Source organism: Curcuma longa, chromosome 6 (assembly GCF_044706935.1).
Source record: "Curcuma longa cultivar G26 ecotype Majalengka, Jawa Barat chromosome 6, ITB_CL_G26_1.1, whole genome shotgun sequence".
Lineage (NCBI taxonomy): Eukaryota > Viridiplantae > Streptophyta > Magnoliopsida > Zingiberales > Zingiberaceae > Curcuma > Curcuma longa.
In genome coordinates this window covers 5243905-5264819 of record NC_133866.1, presented here as the reverse complement: position 1 = coordinate 5264819, position 20915 = coordinate 5243905, and the positions used below count along the sequence as shown (strand labels likewise).

The 20915-nt window shown below is 39.9% G+C and overlaps 4 protein-coding genes and 1 pseudogene across 4 annotated transcripts; all 5 read right to left on the bottom strand.

The window, feature by feature from the left end:
- Positions 1 to 1999: 1999 nt before the first annotated feature.
- On the bottom strand, positions 2000 to 4365 carry LOC141830944 (flavin-containing monooxygenase FMO GS-OX-like 9). Its single transcript, XM_074718393.1, has 7 exons — positions 3670 to 4365; positions 3535 to 3605; positions 3257 to 3415; positions 2948 to 3030; positions 2745 to 2880; positions 2451 to 2627; positions 2000 to 2253 (listed from the first exon to the last, which is right to left on the bottom strand). The coding sequence occupies exons 1-7, from the start codon at positions 4202 to 4204 to the stop codon at positions 2134 to 2136; spliced, it is 1281 nt and encodes a 426-aa protein (XP_074574494.1). The 5' UTR covers positions 4205 to 4365; the 3' UTR covers positions 2000 to 2133.
- A 2337-nt stretch (positions 4366 to 6702) lies between these two features.
- LOC141830943 (flavin-containing monooxygenase FMO GS-OX-like 9) lies at positions 6703 to 8888 on the bottom strand. Its single transcript, XM_074718392.1, has 7 exons — positions 8284 to 8888; positions 8149 to 8219; positions 7870 to 8028; positions 7547 to 7629; positions 7344 to 7479; positions 7048 to 7224; positions 6703 to 6839 (listed from the first exon to the last, which is right to left on the bottom strand). The coding sequence occupies exons 1-7, from the start codon at positions 8858 to 8860 to the stop codon at positions 6720 to 6722; spliced, it is 1323 nt and encodes a 440-aa protein (XP_074574493.1). The 5' UTR covers positions 8861 to 8888; the 3' UTR covers positions 6703 to 6719.
- Positions 8889 to 10149: 1261 nt separating this feature from the next.
- Positions 10150 to 12254, bottom strand: LOC141830946 (flavin-containing monooxygenase FMO GS-OX-like 8). The gene is made up of 7 exons (XM_074718396.1): positions 11687 to 12254; positions 11553 to 11623; positions 11290 to 11448; positions 11032 to 11114; positions 10828 to 10963; positions 10554 to 10727; positions 10150 to 10388 (listed from the first exon to the last, which is right to left on the bottom strand). Exons 1-7 carry the CDS (start codon positions 12207 to 12209, stop codon positions 10269 to 10271), a joined length of 1266 nt encoding a protein of 421 aa, XP_074574497.1. The 5' UTR covers positions 12210 to 12254; the 3' UTR covers positions 10150 to 10268.
- A 1674-nt stretch (positions 12255 to 13928) lies between these two features.
- On the bottom strand, positions 13929 to 15926 carry LOC141830947 (flavin-containing monooxygenase FMO GS-OX-like 9). Its single transcript, XM_074718397.1, has 7 exons — positions 15386 to 15926; positions 15251 to 15321; positions 15002 to 15160; positions 14827 to 14909; positions 14623 to 14758; positions 14355 to 14531; positions 13929 to 14202 (listed from the first exon to the last, which is right to left on the bottom strand). Exons 1-7 carry the CDS (start codon positions 15918 to 15920, stop codon positions 14083 to 14085), a joined length of 1281 nt encoding a protein of 426 aa, XP_074574498.1. The 5' UTR covers positions 15921 to 15926; the 3' UTR covers positions 13929 to 14082.
- Positions 15927 to 18985: 3059 nt separating this feature from the next.
- LOC141831042 (flavin-containing monooxygenase FMO GS-OX-like 9) lies at positions 18986 to 20817 on the bottom strand (annotated as a pseudogene).
- Positions 20818 to 20915: the final 98 nt, after the last annotated feature.

The window sequence follows — 20915 nt, the reverse complement described above, 5'->3', positions numbered from 1 at the left end:
AGCCTCGGGCTACTCCAACAATAACCCACAGTGGCTCTAGCTGCTGTGCTCGCCCAAAACACAGCTTCTGCTGGAAGAGGACACAACTTCTGCTGGAAGAGGCAATTTTTGTTAAAAGAGGGCACAGCTGAACAGGAAAAACAGAGGAAGAGTTTTGGTTTTTACTGCTGTCGGAAGGAGAAAATGGAGAAAATACTAAAGGAGGAGATCGACGAAAAACCTAGCAGGCGGAATCGGGCGAAGGCAGGCAGCGTTCGCTACTGGCAAGGGTCGTGGTGGGATGCGGCAGCGTCACGCGCGTCGGCAGCGACGTCGCGGAGTAGAGGGCATTGTGGGCGCGGAGGCGGCGCTTGCGATTGCAGCACCACTGCTTCAATCGTACCAGACTGGGCGTCGCGGTTGGAGCAGGCGGCGCTTGCGATTGCGCTCGTGGTTGGAGAGGGCGTCGGGGTTTTTTTTTACCGAGTCCTAACAAAGATTGGGCCATGGCCCAGCTTGGCCCACTAGTAGCTCCGCCACTGCGAGCAAAGCTGAAAACAAGAACTAACGATATAGCAGCAAAAGGAATACAACAGCTAAGAAGAACCATAGCAATTTTGTCAATTTACTGGCATTTGATTAGACAACATTTGATGAAAAACACATTGCTCGCCGCATTTGAGTTGATCCAAGCTCAAGGGCTAGGGTGGAACCATAGTACCTTTTTAGTTTTCCAGACATTTATGATTCGAATCTCAACTACGAATATATGAATTTCTTTTGATGGGAGATTGAGCTAAAGAAAATCAGATTATTGGGTCGTCCATTATGAATATTTCTAAATTTACTTTGATGATTGATGAAAAATTTCCATGGGATCGGATTAATCATGTCCAAGATTAATTGGTTCTATGAGTTGGATACTTGTTGATCGAACAATAGGTCTTATGGGATTAGTTTGGTAGACACATCTAAATGCAAAGGAGCAAAAATGGATAATAAGTTATTTTTTTTATAATCCAGATCTTTATGAACCTAATTAATTTCGGAGATGAACGACTTTCCCTTGATTCACCCATCGAGCAAATTCAAAAGCACGAGTAGTTCCTCACCTAACAACCAACATCTTAAATTTTTTATCCCACTAGAGGAAAATACCCTGTAATTTGCCTTGCATCTATCGGAGATAATTTTTTTTAATAATCTAGAAATCCATATCTTACGATCCGAGTAATCCTGACGTGATCAATCCGATCCTATAAAAATTTCCTACCAACTACTAGAGTAAGTTCGAAACCACAATCAACGACCTATATAATGGTCGAACGATCTTAGTGGTTTGAATGAGGGAACTAAATTTCTTACACTCTTTGAATTTCAAACCCTAAGGGCACAGGGAGCGCCTAAGATGAGCTTATGCACCATATATCCTAAGAAATTATTCGGAAAGGAAGACCAAATCAGGACATTGTGCAAACGATTGAGATTGAAGACATTGTTGTTCTTAGGTTCAGAAAATGGTGCACCATATATATATATATATATATATATATATATATATATATATATATATATATATATACTACGCGTTTTAAAATACACGACTGCGCACGATATCAGAATCGAAACGCCCAAAAAAATTCCGAATGAAATAGTAAATATATATATTTTATTTTTATTTTAATTTTTTTATATTTAATATTATAATCCAACCCCTAAAGGGAAAATCTTAAATGACTTAATTATAAATTTAAAAAATAAAAAATAATTTTTATTTTAAAATTTTTTATATTTAATACTATAATCCAACCCCTAAACCATAAAAAAAAAATCTTAAATGGTTTAACCATATACCTCTACTAAATCTCACTTTTCAACATATGGAACATCACAAAATTTTCTTAATAAATAACAAACAATATATATATATATATATATATATATATATATAATCAAGAAAACAATAAAATAAAAATAGCAAAAATATCCCATAAAGAATAGCCTAATAATAAAGGCATCATTATCTATTTTTTATTCTCACTTCATTGATCATTGACAATGTAAATGACAAAAGTACAAGAAAAAATCATAGAGATGGCTGATTGGGTTTTTAATTTTGCAAGAAGAAACACTTGAAGCAAATTACCATCCTTGCTATTCATCCCTGAATGTTTCAATATTGTTTATACATTTTTCAAAGAAATGCAGGAGGATCTCTTTTCTCCAATCTTCCAAGTGTGGAAAATCACATTGATCTCCGTACCTATCATAATACTATCAAAAGAAAAGAAATGAAAATCAAGAAAATTGTATAGTGATTGAAGAACACAAGAAGAACATTACCAATATTCAAACTCAAATTTCCCTTTTTTTTCAAAACTTTTCTTTTGCATAGTTCTTGCAACTTCTGATCCCTATCTGGTTTTTAGTTTCACTTATGAGTTGTTTGAAACTTGTAAGGAAGCTATTACCTCCAATTTTTCAGCAATTACTTGTATGATATTTTTTGGTTCCTCAAGTTCTTGATGGCGTTCGTCTTCTTCGATTGCCTTCATCATCATCTCCTCTGCAGACGGCAGCTTCCTCTTCCCAGAGAGCACCTGAGCTATCCATCTCGCTTGTGACTCAAAAAATCGAAAGATGATCAACTGCAGCATTAATTAGTTAATAACATCCGTAAATGGCACAGATACAGTATCATAGAACATCAACTTAAAGACACAAAATGATCTTTTGATGGATTAACTTTGGAGCAAAAATGTCACCTTCTGTGGAATCCCAACAAAAGAAAGGGACGGCGCAAGGGAGGGAGGAAATGTGTGTTCATACAAAGGTCCAATTCTGTTCTCATCCACATTGATGACTCCTTTGGTGTCCAGGAATGGGAATGAATATGAATACCTGCAATCAAAAGAGAGTTAGGCAACAATTCTTATGGAATTCAAAATCAAGTGTTGATCTTAATTACCCAGTACAGTAGAGAATAGTATCGGCGACTACACTTGACCCATCAGCAAATAGAACAGTTCCATCTTCACAAAGCAACTCAATCTGCAACATGTAATGCAGTCATTCACAAATCTGAAACAAAGTCACAGCTGATATGATTCATACCATTACAAATAGATTATCCTTAACCTCCTACTCAATTTGGTCTGATTTCTTTCAGATTTCATTTAAAATAATATCATCTTTGTATTTTTTTAGTTGTACTAATTATCATTATCTTCATGTTATCAATCGAAGACAACAATTTCTCCCGGACTCGTACAATTACCTGTGGGTGCCAGTGCAGATGTGCATACTTGGACGCAGGCTTCAGTAAGGGCTGAGGGATTTCGACGTGTTTAGTGCTTATATGGACTTCTTTGGCTACATGAACAAGCTCCATAGCAATCTCTGGTCCACTGATTGAGCCACCAACTACCACCACCACCTGCAAAAATTCACAAACAAGGAATGAATTCAATTTCAGAGAGGAAATGAGTTAAAGAAAGGAGATTATTCTTAATCCTCTGCTGTTATAACTATCTCTGCAATAGATCAAAGAACCACCTCATCTTGGAATGGATCTGGGATTCTATAGACATGGCAGTGAAGCTGCTTCCTCTTCCACTCCTCCATTCCTGAGCACGGAAGAGAAGGCAATAGAGTGGCGAAATCACCTAAAGAACTTAGTGAATGTTTTACCCCTGATTTTTGGAAGCCTGGGCAGGGAGAAATGGCCGGTGGCAACGACAACCGCATCAAAGATCTCTTCCACGAACTCACCATCATCAGTTCTCCTGTCCCTTGATCTCACATTCCATTTACCAGTTGCTGCCGCCATGCCGACGTGAACTACTTCCGTGTTGAACTTGATGAGCTCGGTTAACTCGAAACACCGGGCGAAGTCTTTGAGGTAGAGGAAGAACTCGCGGTGGCCGGGGAAATTCCTGGTGTCTCTTCCTTCGACGGGAGTGAACATGAAGTCGGTGAACTCCATGGAGGTTCTGGGCGCGTTGAGGCGCAGGGAAGCGTAGACGCTGCTATGAACTGTGGCGGCGCCGGCGCCGGCGCCGGCGTCTTGGTAGAGCCACTGGCCACCGAGGTCGTGGTTCTGCTCCAGCACGACGACGGAGTGGCCTTCCCTGAGGAGCTCACGGGCGGAGACGAGGCCGGAGGGCCCAGCGCCCACGACGCAGACGTACTTGGACGATTTCAATGTGTCAAAATCCATGGCCATCGATTGTCTGCTCTGGTGACGAAGCAACGTGCTTTAATTTGTCGCATGCATGTAGTGGATGCATCGTCGACGCTGATTTCCAACTGCTCTGTAAACTTTATGTTCTCACCGCGGGAATCTCACCGCAGTCCGAAAATCTCACCGCGGGAGGCGGCGGTAGAAATCCTCACCGCACAAGTCAGACGTGCTTGGACGATTTCAATGTGTCAAAATCCATGGCCATCGATTGTCTGCTCTGGTGAGGAAGCAGGCTTGCTCTAATTTGTTGCATGCTGGCGGAACAAAGGGAGCCGTTGGGAGGGCGCCGACGAAGGCGGCGAAGGCGAGGTCGTGATTGACCGCTGAAGGGGGCAGTGGGACGGAGGTATAGCCGTTAAGTTTGGTTAGATCCGCTTGGGTTGATGTGGATTGGCCCGCTTAGGCCTGCGATCCGCGTGGATTGATCCGCGACGGACTTGGATTGGCCCGTGAGTTGAGAAAGTTTATTTATTTATTTTAAATTTTAAAATTAAAATATAAAACTTAATCAATTAATGGTTTCATCTATTTAAAATACAATTTAAACTTAAAAATTATAATTCAAACTTAAAACTTTCAACTTAATCAATTTAAATTATACTTCAAATTTAAAATTTTTAATATTTTTAATATTTTTTTATTTTTTAACAGGTCCGCGGGTTGGCCCGCCTAACCCGCGGCCCGCCTTGAGTTGGGTTGGGTTGGAGATTTCCCAACCCGTCAAATTGGTGGGTTAGCCCGCCCCGCCCCGCATATGATGGGTCCGCCATGGGTTAGCCCGTCCGTCATAGGTTGGCCCGTTTGACAGCTCTAGAGGGAGAGATAGGAAAGTCGATGCCCTTTTATATCGACTTCGTGAGGAGCATACTCAAAGTGATCCAATGATCGACCATAGAAAAAAAAAAGATAAATCACAGTTAATCTCATTGACTATCCCTAAGGATGACCGATCCGATCCCATGAAAGTTTCCTATCGGTTAGCAGGGTAAATAAGAAAATGCACGCAACGACTAACCCAGATATCCAACATTCTTTGATTGCAATCGACCATAGAGAGCATAGACAAGATGAGCTGATCCAAGCTCCAAAGCTAGGATAGAACCATAGTACCTCTCTAGTTTTTCAGATATTTACGATTCGAATCTCAACTGCGGAATTATAGTACCTCTATGAATTTCTTTGATAAGAGATTAGGGCAAAAAAATCAGATTGTTGGGTCGTCCGCTATGAATACTTTCGAATTTATTCTAATGATTGATGAAAAATTTTCATGAGATCGGATTAATCATGTCCAAGATTAATTGATTCTATGAACGGGATACTTAGTGATCCAACAATAGGTCTTACAGGATTAGTTTGATAGACACATCTAAATGCAAAGGAGCCAAAATGGATAATAAGTTAATCATTTTTATAATCCAATCTTTACGAACCTAATTAATCTTGAAGATAGGCAACTTTCTCTTATTCATCCACTGAATAAATTCAAAAGTACGAGTAGTTTCTCACCTAACAACCAACATCTTAAATTCTGGGATAGATTAACTTTTTTTTATAATCTAGATATTCATATCTTACAATCTGAATAGTCATCATGCCTTGGATAGATTAACTTTTTTTTGATAATCTAGATATTCATATCTTACAATCTGAGTAATCCTGATGTGACGAACCTGATCTCACAAAAATTTCCTATCGACCATCAGAGCAAATTCAAAAACACAATCAACGATCTTTACATTAAGAAATGGTAATAGTTGAATTCAACTTTTATATTTTATGCTTTCATGATGACATTATTTTATAGTATATATATATATAGAGAAATGATATACTGCACGACCTGTGCTATGCGACACCATCGACCCACCATCGACCCAAGCACGACCGACGCGCTGCTCGCCGACGCTTCGACCGACGTCAGATTCCAACCGGATTGTGGTCGGATTCCGACCAAATTGCGGCACCGATCCTTCCTTGGTCGGTCGCCGACCGCGATTTGGTCGGAATTCGATACAATTTGATCGAAAACGCGGCCGACAATGACGCGCGCCATTTCCGACCAAATCGTGGTTGGATTCCGACCAAATCGCGATCAGTCTCAATTCGATCAGAATCCGACACCGATCGATGTGCCGACGAGCGGCACGTCGATTGCGCCTGAGCCAGCGGCCGGAATTTTGAGATGTTCCATCTGTTAAAAAGTGAGATTTAGTAGAGGGCTAAATTAGAAATGTTGACCATATATATATATATGGTCAACATTTCTAATTTAGCCCTCTACTAAATCTCACTTTTCAACATATGGAACATCTCAAAATTTTCTTAATAAACAACGACCAATATATAAATATATATGTATGAAAAAAATAAAATGAAAATAGGAAAAATATCCCATAAAGAATAAATAACAAAAGTACAAGAAAAATTCATAGAGATGGCTGATTGGGTTTCTAATTTTGCAAGAAGAAGCACTTGAAGCAAATTACCATCCTTGCTATTCATCCCTGAAAGTTTCAATATTGTTTATACCTTTTTCCAAGTAATGCAGGAGGATCTCTTTTCTCCAATCTTCCAAGTGTGGAAAATCACATTGATCTCCGTACCTATCATAATACTATCAAAAGAAAAGAAATGAAAATCAAGAAAATTGTATAGTGATTGAAGAACACAAGAAGAACATTACCAAAATTCAAGCTATTGCTTATCATTTGCAAATTTCCTTTGTCAGAACTTTTCTTTTGCTAGTTCTTGCAACTTTTTTGGTCAGTCTGGTTTTCAGTCTCACCTACGAGTTGTTTTGAAACTTATAAGGAAGTCATTACCTCGAACATTTCAGCAACTGCTTGTATGATATTTTTTGGTTCCTCAAGCTCTTGATGGCGTTCGACTTCTTCGATTGCCTTCATCATCATCTCAGCTGCCGACGGCAGCTTCCTCTTCCCAGAGAGCACCTGAGCTATCCATCTCGCTTGTGACTCTAAAAATCGAGCGATGACAAACTGCAGCATTGATTAGTTAATATAACATCTGTAAATGGCACAGATACAGTATCAAAAAACATCAACTTCAAAATACAAAATGATCTTTTGACTGATTAGCTTTGGAGCAAAAATGTCACCTTGTATGGAATCCCAACAAAAGAAAGAGATGGAGAAAGAGAGGGAGGAAATGTGTGTTCATACAAAGGTCCAATTCTTTTCTCATCCACATTGATGACTCCTTTGGTGTCCAGGAATGGGAATGAATATGAATACCTGCAATCAAAAGAGAGTTAGGCAACAATTCTTATGGAATTCAAAATCAAGTGTCGATCTTAATTACCCAGTACAGTAGAGAATAGTATCGGCGACTACACTTGAACCATCAGCAAATAGAACAGTTCCATCTTCACAAAGCAACTCAATCTGCAACATACTTACTGCAGTCATTCACAAATCTGAAACAAAATCACAGCTGATATGATTCATACCATTACTGTTGAAGGAAAAATAGATTATCCTTAACCTCCTACTCAATTTGGTCTGATTTCTTTCAGATTTCACTTAAAATAATATCATCTTTGTATTTTTTATAGTTGTACTAATTATCATTATCTTCATGTTATCAATCAAAGACAACAATATCTCCTGAACTCCTACAATTACCTCTTGGTGCCAGAGCAGATGTGCATACTTGGCCACAGGCTTCACTAATTGCGGAGGGATTTCGACATGTTTAGTACTTATATGGACTTCTTTGGCTACATGAACAAGCTCCATAGCAATCTCTGGTCCACTGATTGAGCCACCAACTACCACCACCACCTGCAAAAATTCACAAACAAATAATGAATTGTATTTCAGAGGAGAAATGTGTTTAAAAAAGAGGGATTGCTCTTAATCCTCTTCTGTTATAACTATCTCTGCAATAGATCAAAGAACCACCTCATCTTGGAATGGCTCTGGGACTCTGTAGACATGGCTGTGAAGCTGCTTCCTCTTCCACTCCTCCATTCCTGAGCACGGAAGAGAAGGCAACAGAGTGGTGAAATCACGTAAAAAGCTTAGTGAATACTTTACCCTTGATTTTTGGGAGCCTGGGCAGGGAGAAATGGCCGGTGGCGATGACAACCGCATCAAAGATCTCTTCCATGAACTCACCGTCCTCAGTTCTCTTGTCCCTTGATCTCACATTCCATTTGCCAGTTGCTGCCGCCATGCCGACGTGAACTACTTCCGTGTTGAACCTGATGAGTTCGGTTAACCCGAAACACCGCGCGAAGTCTTTGAGGTAGAGGAAGAGCTCGCGGTGGCCGGGGAAGTCCCTGGTGTCTCTTCCTACGACGGGAGTGAACATGAAGTCGGTGAACTCCATGGAGGCTCTGGGCGCGTTGAGGCGCAAGGAGGCGTAGACGCTGCTGTGGACTGTGTCGGTGGCGGCGCCGACGTCTTGGTAGAGCCACTGGCCGCCGAGGTCGTGGTTCTGCTCCAGCACGACGACGGAGTGGCCTTCCCTGAGGAGCTCACGGGCGGAGACGAGGCCGGAGGCCCCAGCGCCGACGACGCAGACGTGCTTGGACGATTTCAATGTGTCAAAATCCATGGCCATCGATTGTCTGCTCTGGTGAGGAAGCAGGCTTGCTTTAATTTGTCGCATGCACGTGGTGGATGGATCATGGGCCCTGATTTCCACCTTATCGATAAACTTTTTTCTTCTGGAAAGGTTCAAACTTTTTAAATACATGGAGAGAAAGAAAGAATCACAAAACCACACATTTGATTTTATTATCTTCACAAATTCCTGCATATCAGGGTTCGTCTTCTCCTTGCGTCCCTAGCTCTCGAAAGTTTCAGTTGTTCCTCCACAGGTTTTGTTTTCTGTAATCCAGCATGAACTGCCATCAATTTGCATGAAATCCTCCCTTCAGGACTGTCAATTGGAACAGCATTTTAAGTGACAACGAAGAAGACCAGAACTGATCCATTTATTCCAGACAAGAACAAGTTAAATCTAGCGACAAATTATTCACTTGAATCGCAGTTATAATACCTCCTCGTGAACCCAAACCAATTCCGAAAGGAACTTTTTGAATGGATAAAATAATCCCGAATGATAAGCATGGAGACATGTGAGATTTCAATGTGAGATTTCGAATTTAAGTTTCCCTAGCAATAAATAAATCCCCTTGAGGGGGCATGTTGACTGAAGGTGCTGCTTCGACAGTGGGACCTTCAACACAATGGAATCGTGTTTCGGCAATAGGCCTGTTGACTGAAGGTGCTGCTTCGACAGTGGGACCTTCAACACAATGGAATCGTGTTTCGGCAGTGGGCCTGTTGACTGAATATGAGGTCATTTTGGCGGTGGTATTGATCACTATAAAAAATTTACCCAGATAGTTTTTGCCCCGAGGGCATAGCTGTATTGTTTATGACGGAGCAGAGTTGCAGAAGAGAACAAGGGTTTCGCCGAGACAATACTCTTCTCCGTCGTGGTTAACTGCAACTTCTCGATTTACCTCCTTATAGTTGATCGTGGAATCGACCGTGTGGGATGGCGGATTCTACCTTTTTACATACGAATGAGTAAAATAGTCATATAAATGTTTACCCATGTGGGCCCATCCAAAGAAATAGGAGAATATTCCATTTTTCAATTTCTAAATTTTAATTTAATAATTTAAGTAAATTTATGTGTGACTCTTTAATATTTTTTTTATCACATTTATATTTTGTTTTGGTTTTGAGACTTAGCACATAGTTCTTCACACAATAGTTGAATTATTATCATTTTAATAAATATGGAAATTAATTTTAAGCAACATTAGATCCATAACATGTTTAAAATTATTTATAGACAACAAATGAAATATATATATATATATATATATATATATATATAATATTAAAATTAAAATTAAAATGAAAATAGCGAAAATATCCCATACAGAATAGTCTAGTTATAAATACAATACCAAAAGTACAAGAAACATTCAGAAAGATGGCTAATTGGGTTGTCAACTTTGCAAGAAGAACCACTTGAAGGAAGCAAATTACCATCCTTGCTATTCATCCCTGAATGTTTCAAAATTGTCTAAAGAATTCTCCAAGTGCTTCAGTATGGTCTCTTTTCTCCAATCTTCTATGTGTGGAAAATCACAATGATCTCCATACCTATCATAATACTATCACAAGAAAGGAAAACAAAATCAAGAAAATTGTATCATGATTGAAGAACACAAGAAGAGCATTACTGATAATCAAACTAATGCTTATCTTGTAACTTTTGATCCCTATCTGGTTTTTAGTTTCACCTATGAGTTGTTTGAAACTTGTAAGGAAACCATTACCTCCAATATTTCAGCAACTAGTTGTACGAAATTTTTTGGCTCCTCGAGCTCTTGATGGTGTTCGACTTCTTCGATTGCCTTCATCATCTCATCTGCCGACGGCAGCTTCCTCTTCCCAGAGAGCACCTGAGCTATCCATCTCGCTTGCGACTCAAACAATCGAATGATGATAAACTGCAGCATTAATTAGTTAATATAATACAGTATCAAAGAACAACAACTTCAAAACATAAAATGATCTTTTGATGGATTAACTTTGGAGCAAAAATGTCACCTTGTTTGGAATCCCAACAAAAGAAAGAGATGGAGCAAGAGAGGGAGGAAATGTGTGTTCATACAAAGGTCCAATTCTGTTCTCATCCACATGGATGATTCCTTTGGTGTCCAGGAATGGAAATGAATATGAATACCTACAATCAAAAGAGAAGTTATGCAACAATTCCTATCTAATTCTGAATCAAGTGTTGATCTTAATCACCCAGTACAGTAGAGAATGGTATCAGCAACTACACTTGAACCATCAGCAAACACAACAGTTCCATCTTCACAAAGCAACTCAATCTGCAACATATGTAATGCAGTCATTCACAAATCTGAAACAAAATCACAGCTGATATGATTCATACCACTACTCAATTTGGTCTGATTTCTTTCAAATTTCCTTTAATATACTAATTATCATTGTCTTCGTGTTATCGATCAAAGACAACAATTTCTCCTGAACTCCTACAATTACCTCTTGGTGCCAGTGCAGATGTTCATACTTGGCCACAGGCTTCACTAATTTCTCAGGGATTTCAACGTTTCTAGTACTTATATGGACTTCCTTGGCTACATGAACAAGCTCCAGAGCAATCTCTGGTCCACTGATTGAACCCCCAACGACCACCACCACCTGCAAAAATTTACAAACAAGTAATGAATTCAATTTCAGAGGAGAAATGTGTTAAAGAAAGGAGATTATTCTTAATCCTTCTCTGCAATAGACCAAAGAACAACCTCATCTTGGAATTGATCTGGGACTCTGTAGACATGGCTGTGAAGCTGCTTCCTCTTCCACTCCTCCATTCCTGAGCACAAAAGAGAAGCTAAGAGAGTGGCAAATCAAGTAAAAAGCTTAGTGAATACTTTACCCCTGATTTTTGGAAGCCTGGGCAGGGAGAAATTGCCGGTGGCGACGACAACCGCATCAAAGATCTCTTCCACGAATTCACCACCATCAGTTCTCCTGTCCCTTGATCTCACAATCCATTTGTGAGTTGGCGTCGCCAAGCCGACTCGGACTACTTCTGTGTTGAACCTGATGAGCTCGGTTAACCCGAAACACCGGGCGAAGTCTTTGAGGTAGAGGAAGAACTCGCGGTGGCCCGGGAAGTCCCTGGCGTCTCTTCCTTCGACGGGAGTGAACATGAAGTCGGTGAACTCCATGGAGGCTCTGGGCGCGTTGAGGCGCAAGGAGGCGTAGACGCTGCTGTGGACTGTGGCGGTGGCGGCGCCGACGTCTTGGTAGAGCCACTGGCCGCCGAGGTCGTGGTTCTGCTCCAGCACGACGACGGAGTGGCCTTCCCTGAGGAGCTCACGGGCGGAGACGAGGCCGGAGGCCCCAGCGCCGACGACGCAGACGTGCTTAGACGACTGCAATGAGTCAAAAGCCATGGGCACCGATCGTCTGCTCCGATGACGAAGCAGACGTGATTTCCACCTGATCTATAAACTTTTTTATTCCATTAATGGACAAATAGCAGCTCGCTGTGCACGCCACTAGAACAAACAATTCTAAAAGGTTTAGAATTTTTAAATATATAGAGAGAGGGAAATTACCAAACTATACCACTTTTGGATAGGATAAATTAAAATTATATTATAGTATTTTGATCATATTAGTTTATTTTTTTAACTTGGATTAATTTAAAATTTTTATCTTATTTCTTATTAATTTAAGATAATTAATAAGTATTAATTTGTTATATTTGAAGAAATTTTAAAGATAATAATTTTTTGGATAATCGCAATCAAGCTCAATTATAAAAAATTGAAATTGAGCTAAGAAAATCAATTCAATAGTTCAAGAAAAACCTAATTTGAAAGAAATCCGATTTGGTTCAAGTCTGGTTCAGATTCTGGTTCAAGTCTGGATTCAGTTCAAGCTTGGGTTCTGGTTTAGATTTGGTTCAGGTTCAGTTCGGTTCAGTGCAGATGAAGTGGGGGGGAGGGGGGCTCGGCAAAAGCGCGATTAGGTTTTCTTCTTTCGAAATCGTGAGCACTGTATCTTCTCGCGATTAGATATGAAGATTTTTTCAAAAGTTGATTATTAAATGAGAAATAAATTGATAGTTAAATAAAATAAAATTAATTATTAATATAAAAGATATTTAAACTTTTGATAAGTATGAAGATAAAGATAGCTAATCATCCTAGGTATAAAATTAGAGAGATGAAGCCCCCAAACATAGCTAAGTTGGTTAGTTTTTCGATTTAGCAGAGTTGTAGAAATGTGGGCAAGGTTCGAATTTCGAAAAGAAGTCGAGCAATACCCTTTTTAAAATCGTCCAATCTAAACCAAATCCGACTCATTTCATCTTAATTGTGAATTATTATCATTTTAATAAATATGAAAACTAATTTTAAGCAACATTAGATCCATAAAATGTTTAAAATTATTTACTTACACTTATATTAATCTACCAAAGTGTTCGTTGATATATTTTTATTTGTTGGTTAATAATCATCTCAAAATTTTATTTATAGACAACAAATGAAATATATATATATATATAAAATTTAAAATGAAAATATCAAAAATATCCCATACAGAACATAATAACCTAATTATAAGTACTTAAGGACTCCAAAGGCATAATTATCTATGTATTATTCTAACTTCATTGATCGATGACAACGTAAATACCAAAAGTACAAGAGAAATTCGCAGAGATGGATGCCGAAGGCGAGGCTAGTGACTGGAGTGAAATCGTAACAAGGTAGCCATATTGGAAGGTGCGGCTGGATCATCTCCCTTTTAGGGAGAGCTAATGCTTATGCTTGTTGAGTATTTTGGTTTAACACTGCTTCACATCCCAAAAGAAACGAGTTACATCTAAGCTAAGCTTGGATATGGAGGTCTTCTTTCATTTCCAATTTTTCAACATGCAATCCTTGCTAGGTAGAGAATTGGACAATTAAACAAGTAAATAAATTACTTGTATTACACCGCACACTTTTGTGGATCACTTACAATTTTAAGACAAAGAAGAAAAAGAACAACTCACACTTTAACTCATAAGTTGATATTTTTTTGATGAATGAAAACTAAATGCAAGAGAGTACTCACCATACAATCTACATCGTTCAATAAAAATAAATCCTAGTCATAGAAAAGTCTCATTCTTATTCATTGAATGAGAGAAACACTCCCTACCATACATTTATTTCGATCTCTTATCAAGTCGTCATCCGTATCCATTAGATAGAAAAATATTTTTATCCATAAAATTTATCCATTGATAGGTTGGGGTTGATTCTCAACATGTCATTCATCCCTGAATGTTTCAATATTGTTAAAGCTATTTTCGAAGGACTTCAGAATGATCTCTCTTCTCCAATCTTCCATGTGTGGAAAATCACATTGATCTCCATACCTATCATAGTACTATCACAAGGAAAGAAAAGAAAAGAAAATCAAGAAAGTTGTATAGCGATCGAAGAACACAAGAAGAACATCACCAATATTCAAACTCAAATTTCCTATCTCATTTTTAGTTTCACTTATGAGTTGTTTGAAACTTGTAAGGAAGCTATTACCTCGAATTTTTCAGCAATTACTTGTATGATATTTTTTGGTTCCTCAAGTTCTTGATGGCGTTCGTCTTCTTCGATCACCTTCATCATCATCTCCTCTGCAGACGGCAGCTTCCTCTTCCCAGAGAGCACCTGAGCTATCCATCTCGCTTGTGACTCAAAAAATCGAAAGATGATAAACTGCAGCATTACAGATACAGTATCGAAGAACATCAACTTCAAAACACACAAATGATCGTTTGATGGATTAACTTGGGAGCAAAAATGTCACCTTGAATGGAATCCCAACGAAAGAAAGGGATGGAGCGAGAGAGGGAGGAAATGTGTGTTCATACAAAGGTCCAATTCTCTTCTCATCCACGTTGATGACTCCTTTGGTGTCCAGGAATGGGACTGAATATGAATACCTACAATCAAAAGAGAAGTTACTCAACAATTCCTATCAAATTCTGAATCGAGTGTCGATCTTAATTACCCAGTACAGTAGAGAATGGTATCGGCAACTACACTTGAACCATCAGCAAACACAACAGTTCCATCTTCACAAAGCAACTCGATCTGCAACATGTAATGCAGTCATTCACAAATCTGAAACAGAATCACAGCTAATGTTGAAGGAACTAGATTATCTCCTGAACTCCTACAATTACCTCTTGGTGCCAGAGCAGATGTGGATACTTGGCCACAGGCTTCACAAATTTATGAGGGATTTCGACATCTTTAGTACTTATATGGACTTCTTTGGCTACACGAACAAGCTCCAGAGCAATCTCTGATCCACTGAGTAAACCACCAACGACCACCACCACCTGCAAAAATTTGCAAGTAATGGATTCATTTTCAAAGAAAGGAGATTATACTTAATCCTCTGTTGTTTCTGCGATAGATCAAAGAGCAACCTCATCTTGGAATGGCTCTGGGACTCTGTAGACATGGCTGTGAAGCTGCTTCCTCTTCCACTCCTCCATTCCTGAGCACGGAAGAGAAGGTGACAGAGTGGCGAAATCACGTAAAAAGCTTAGTGAATAGTTTACCCTTGATTTTTGGGAGCCTGGGCAGGGAGAAATGGCCGGTGGCGATGACAACCGCATCGAAGATCTCTTCCATGAACTCACCGTCCTCAGTTCTCCTGTCCCTCGATCTCACAATCCATTTGCCAGTCGCTGCCGCCGTGCCGACGTGGACTACTTCCGTGTTGAAGCTGATGAGTTCGGTTAACCCGAAACACCGGGCGAAGTCTTTGAGGTAGAGGAAGAGCTCGCGGTGGCCGGGGAAGTTCCTGGTGTCTCTTCCTTCGACGGGAGCGAACATGAAGTCGGTGAAATCCATGTAAATTCTGGGGGCGTTGAGGCGCAAGGAGGCGTAGACGCTGCTGTGGACTGTGGCGGCGCCGGCGCCGGCGCCGGCGTCTTGGTAGAGCCACTGGCCGCCGAGGTCGTGGTTCTGCTCCAGCACGACGACGGAGTGGCCTTCCCTGAGGAGCTCACGGGCGGAGACGAGGCCGGAGGGCCCAGCGCCGACGACGCAGACGTGCTTAGACGACTGCAATGAGTCAAAAGCCATGGCCATCGATCGTCTGCGGTCTGCCTCCTCCACGAAGCAGACGTGCTTTAATTTGCCCCATGTGTGTGATTTCCACCTGCTCTATAAACTTTTTTATTCTATTAATTAACAATTTTTTTTTATTCCACTTAACCAATCATTCTAAAAGGTTTAGAATCACGGACGATCGTCTTCAAAGGGAATATTATATGTTATGGATCGGCAGGACTGGGTCAAAAAAGATCAAGATTTAATTTGATGCGATGACACGTTAGAAGGAAAATATGATTTGAGGATTGACTGGGTTTGTTTCATGCCCCGACTTGGCCACTTCGATTCAGTATTCCGTTAATTAGGCTCACGAGCTTGACTCGGGATGTAGCTCAGGTCGGGTCAAATACCCGATTCGGCGTTCGGCTTAGCTCGAGATCTCACACTCGACCTCTCTCAAAGTTTAACTCTGGTTCGACATCCGACTCCGAGTTCCGATTCTAGACTACTCCACCTAGGCTCCTCCGGATCATATTCTGTCTTGGCCCCAGTCGACCTCGGCTCGGGCTCCCTTTGCTAACCATGCTCCACTCTCTTGGTGCCCTATTTGACGCTCAACCAACTCCTTTCTGTTCAGTTCCTCATTTAGCGGGGCCTGCCATCGCCAGAAGGACACCGACAATCCTGTGATATCGTAGGTAACTTATCATCCCATTAATTAGCATGAGTAATAAGTCTTTTCGCTATTGCGGCAGTGATAAGATATTTTCCTTACCATGATGAAACATCTCCTTTGAATAAATCTCCACTTAGAAATATTCTTCTTAATGAAGATAAAACATGTTTCTGTCATTCTATTACATAATCCATATATTTCCCCTCCTTTTGGGGGAGACAGGTACGCCCGCACACGCACACTCATAGATTCACTCCTCTTGCTTCTCCGGGGAGAAAACTGACTTGAGTGTCGGAACGATTGAGCCAGGGCACCTTTGGCTTCCGTTCTCACCCTCTTCTCTCTTGTTGTACAAGTCTTAGCAGCGCCTTAGAATCCCCCAGCTTTATCTTTCGTTGCCCGTGGATACCACTTTGATCAACTTCCTAACCAAATGTTCGGCTGCTCGTTCGAGAGCCGATCTCAACAAGAACATTATAGCAGCCACATTCATCGACGATGAATCGAGTGCCTTCGATGTGGATTTTGTAGCTATGGCCACTCACCATTAGAATTGGCTTCCAAGAAATCTCCTGAAAAACCATTTTATCAGCACAAAAGGCTTGACACGAGAATTGACTAAAGCTGAAAACAAGAACTAGTGACATAGCAGTCAAAGGAAGAATACGAAGTCTGAGTTTGCAACAATAAAAATATATCACAATGGCTCCTTCTAATGAGCCAAGCCAATGTTGCATGTGTTTGTTACAGATTGGATCATCAAGATAGATTTGTGAAATTATGATACAAGAAGTAAAATGCAAATCTGTTTTGATTATTGAACGATCTAAAGATTCTCAACCAAGAAATTTTAATCTAAATTCACGTGTGTCTATCTCATAGTTAAACTTAATGAAACCGCTGATTGAGCATTTTGATTATATCAGTAATTAGATAGTAATTAGTGTCATAAAGTATTCTGAAACTTGTTTCATAAGAACCAAATGAAAATAAACATAGATTTTCCTTGTAATTATGTGGGATTACGCTGAGGAGGTGAGGGGAAGAAAGGCAAGGGGAGGGTAAATAAGGATAAAGAGAATTTTAACCCTTGTTTGGGATGGATTGAGCTAAGGAGAGGATGGGGAGAGAAGGATAAAGCTCACTCTTCTATGCTTATGAATCGTTAGAATTTTTTATACTCTGATTGGGATGTAAAAAAGGGGAAAGGAAACTCAAAACTATTTTATTTCAATTTTATCTCTATTTTAAAATATTAATTTTTAAATTAATTCATATATGTAAATATCTCATCTTTGCATCATCGCTCCTCACACAACACACACCGTCATAATCCAGTATTCAATCGCTCTCACTCTACGATGTCAGCGTCAGTGTTGACCCTCATCGCAAATCTTTTCGAGGACAAGACTCCAGAGGACAAAGATAGATAATCTTAATATTTTTCTTTTTCTCCTCCTCCTCTAATGACAGGAAACTTATTCAAAAAGCATACGTTATCTATTTTAAAACCTTCTATATCCCAACTTTTATATGCAATATTGACAGAATTTTATAGTTTCTCATCCTTTCTCTACATACGTTTTATTTTTAAAAAGTGAGGGTATATTTGTAACTTTATATATTTAATCTTTATTTCCTTTACTTTCTTTCCAAATAAACTTTTCCATCTCTTCCAAACAAAGGGAACATAAATATTCTATTTCCCCTCGCCTCGCTTTTCCTTTCTTCTCTTTCCTTTCCCTTCCGTTAATAACCCTCACTCCATCCAAACATAGTGTTCTTTTTATATATTTTATTGATGGCAGGAGAGAAATTGATGGCTACCTGATAAGATATATTTTATTTACTTTTTTATAAAATTATCTTTTTATAGAGGATAAAGAATGTGAGAAAATGCTGTTATTAACTTATATATATATATATATATATAATTATCTTTTTATAGAGGATATAATAAAAAATAAAAAATGTTGCTTGTCACAATAGACTCCCGTCACAAATTTGTGACGGGAATCTGCACCGTTCGATTTTAAAATTAAGATTAAATCCAAGCCGTAGATTGAATGGGTGATTTACTTTAGGGTTTAGGGTTTAGGATTTAGGGTTTAGAATTTAGGATTTAAGATTTAGGGTTTAGGGTTTAAGGGTTTAGCGATCGGCCGTTGATTTTAAAATCGAACGGTCCAGATTTCTGTCATAAATTTATGACGGGAGTCTATTGCGACAAGGATCCCAATTGATAAAAAATAGTCTAATAATAAAAAGTTAAGGAATAAAAGGCATCATTATCTTTTTTATTCTCACAAGCCACAATGGATCGATGACTATGTACATAACAACAATACAAGAAAGTTCACAGAGATCACAAACTGAGTTCTAAAATTTGCAAGAACCACTTCAAGGAAGCAGAGTACCATCCTTGCTATTCATCCCTGAATGTTTCAATATTGTTAAACAATTTTCCAAGTACTTCAGTATGATCTCTTTTCTCCATTCCTATCATAATACTATCACAAGAAAACAAAACAAAATCAAGAAAACTGTATAATGATTGAAGAACACAATAAGAACATTATCAGTGATCAAACTAACGCTTGTCAATTGCAAATTTCCTTTTGAAATATGAAAGAAAGCCATTACCTCCAATATTTCAGCAACTACTTGTATGAAATTCTTTGGTTCCTCAAGCTCTTGATGGCGCTCGACTTCTTCGATTGTCTTCATCATCTCATCTGCCGACGGCAGCTTCCTCTTCCCGGAGAGCACCTGAGCTATCCATTTCGCTTGTGACTCGAAAAACCGAAAGATGGTAAACTGCACCATTAATTAGTTAATATAACATTAGCCAATGACACTGGTATATGGTATCAAAGAACATCAACTTCAAAATACAAAATGATCTTTTGGCTGATTAACTTTGGAGCAAAAATGTCACCTTGTTCGGAATCCCGACGAACGAAAGGGATGGTGCGAAGTAGGGAGGAAATGTGTGCTCATACAAAGGTCCAATTTTTTTCTCATCCACATTGATGATTCCTTCAGTGTCCAGAAATGGGAATGAATATGAATACCTAGAATCAAAAGAGAAGTTAGGCAACAATTCTTATGGAATTCAGAATCAAGTGTGGATCTTAGTTACCCAGTACAGTAGAGAATAGTGTCTGCAACTACACTTGAACCATCAGCAAATAGAACAGTTCCATCTTCACAAAGCAACTCAATCTGCAACATATGCAGTGATATGATTCATACCATTACTGTCGGAGGAAAGATAGATTATCCTTAACCTCCTACTCAATTTGTTCTGATTTCTTTCAGATTTTTATTTTGTACTAATTATGATTATCTTCGTGGGTGTTATCGATCGAAGACAACATTTTCTCCCGAACTTCTACAATTACCTCTCGGTGCCAGTGCATACTTGGACACAGGCTTCACTAATCTCTCAGGGATTTCGACGTTTTTGGTACTTATATGAACTTCTTTGGCTACATGAACAAGCTCCAGAGCAATCTCTGGTCCACTGATTGAACCACCAACGACCACAACCACCTGCAAAAATTTACAACAAATAGTGAATTCTATTTCAGAGGAGAAATGTGTTTAAAAAAGAGGGATTGTTCTTAATCCTCTTCTGTTTTAACTATTTCTCTGCAATAGATCGAAGAACAACCTCATCTTGGAATGGATCTGGGATTCTGTAGACATGGCTGTGAAGCTGCTTCCTCTTCCACTCCTCCATTCCTGAACACAGAAGAAGGTAACAGGGTGGAGAAATCACCTAAAGAACTTAGTGAATACTTTACCCCTGATTTTGGAAGCCTGGGCAGGGAGAAATGACCGGTGGCGACGACAACCGCATAAAAAATCTCTTCCAAGAACTCACCGTCATCGACGAGCTCGGGTAAACCGAAACACCGGGCGAAATCTTTGACGTAGAGGAAGAGCTCGCGGTGGCCGGGGAAGTTCCTGATGTCTCTTCCATCGACGGGAGTGAACATGAAGTCGCTGAACTCCACGGAGGCTCTGGGCCCGTTGAGGCGCAACGAGGCGTAGACGCTGCTGTGCCTGTGAACTGTGGCAGTGGCGTCGGCGTCTTGGTAGAGCCACTCACTGGCCGCCGAGGTCGTGGTTCTGCTCCAGCACGACGACGGAGTGGCCTTCCTTGAGGAGCTCACGGGCGGAGACGAGGCCGGAGGCCCCAGCGCCGACGACACAGACGTGCTTGGACGACTGCAATGTGTCGACAGCCATGGGCATCGATCGTCTGCTCCGGGGACGCAGCAGACGTGCTTCAATTTGTCATGATGGACCGTGGACGCTGATTTCCTACTGTTCCATCTGCCACTAAT

Coding starts and splice junctions, on each gene's coding strand:
- LOC141830944 (XM_074718393.1), bottom strand. CDS start 4,204: ATGGCCATGGATTTTGACACATTGAAATCGTCCAAGTACGTCTGCGTC. Junction 2,628..2,744: donor TTGTTGGGATTCCACAGAAG/GTGACATTTTTG, acceptor TTAATGCTGCAG/TTGATCATCTTTCGATTTTT. Junction 2,254..2,450: donor TAATTGCTGAAAAATTGGAG/GTAATAGCTTCC, acceptor TTCTTTTGATAG/TATTATGATAGGTACGGAGA.
- LOC141830943 (XM_074718392.1), bottom strand. CDS start 8,860: ATGCGACAAATTAAAGCAAGCCTGCTTCCTCACCAGAGCAGACAATCG. Junction 7,480..7,546: donor ACTATTCTCTACTGTACTGG/GTAATTAAGATC, acceptor TTTTGATTGCAG/GTATTCATATTCATTCCCAT. Junction 7,225..7,343: donor TTGTTGGGATTCCATACAAG/GTGACATTTTTG, acceptor TCAATGCTGCAG/TTTGTCATCGCTCGATTTTT.
- LOC141830946 (XM_074718396.1), bottom strand. CDS start 12,209: ATGGCTTTTGACTCATTGCAGTCGTCTAAGCACGTCTGCGTCGTCGGC. Junction 11,624..11,686: donor CAGGCTTCCAAAAATCAGGG/GTAAAGTATTCA, acceptor TTTTGTGCTCAG/GAATGGAGGAGTGGAAGAGG. Junction 10,728..10,827: donor TTGTTGGGATTCCAAACAAG/GTGACATTTTTG, acceptor TTAATGCTGCAG/TTTATCATCATTCGATTGTT.
- LOC141830947 (XM_074718397.1), bottom strand. CDS start 15,920: ATGGCCATGGCTTTTGACTCATTGCAGTCGTCTAAGCACGTCTGCGTC. Junction 15,322..15,385: donor CAGGCTCCCAAAAATCAAGG/GTAAACTATTCA, acceptor TTCCGTGCTCAG/GAATGGAGGAGTGGAAGAGG. Junction 15,161..15,250: donor CAGAGCCATTCCAAGATGAG/GTTGCTCTTTGA, acceptor AAATTTTTGCAG/GTGGTGGTGGTCGTTGGTGG.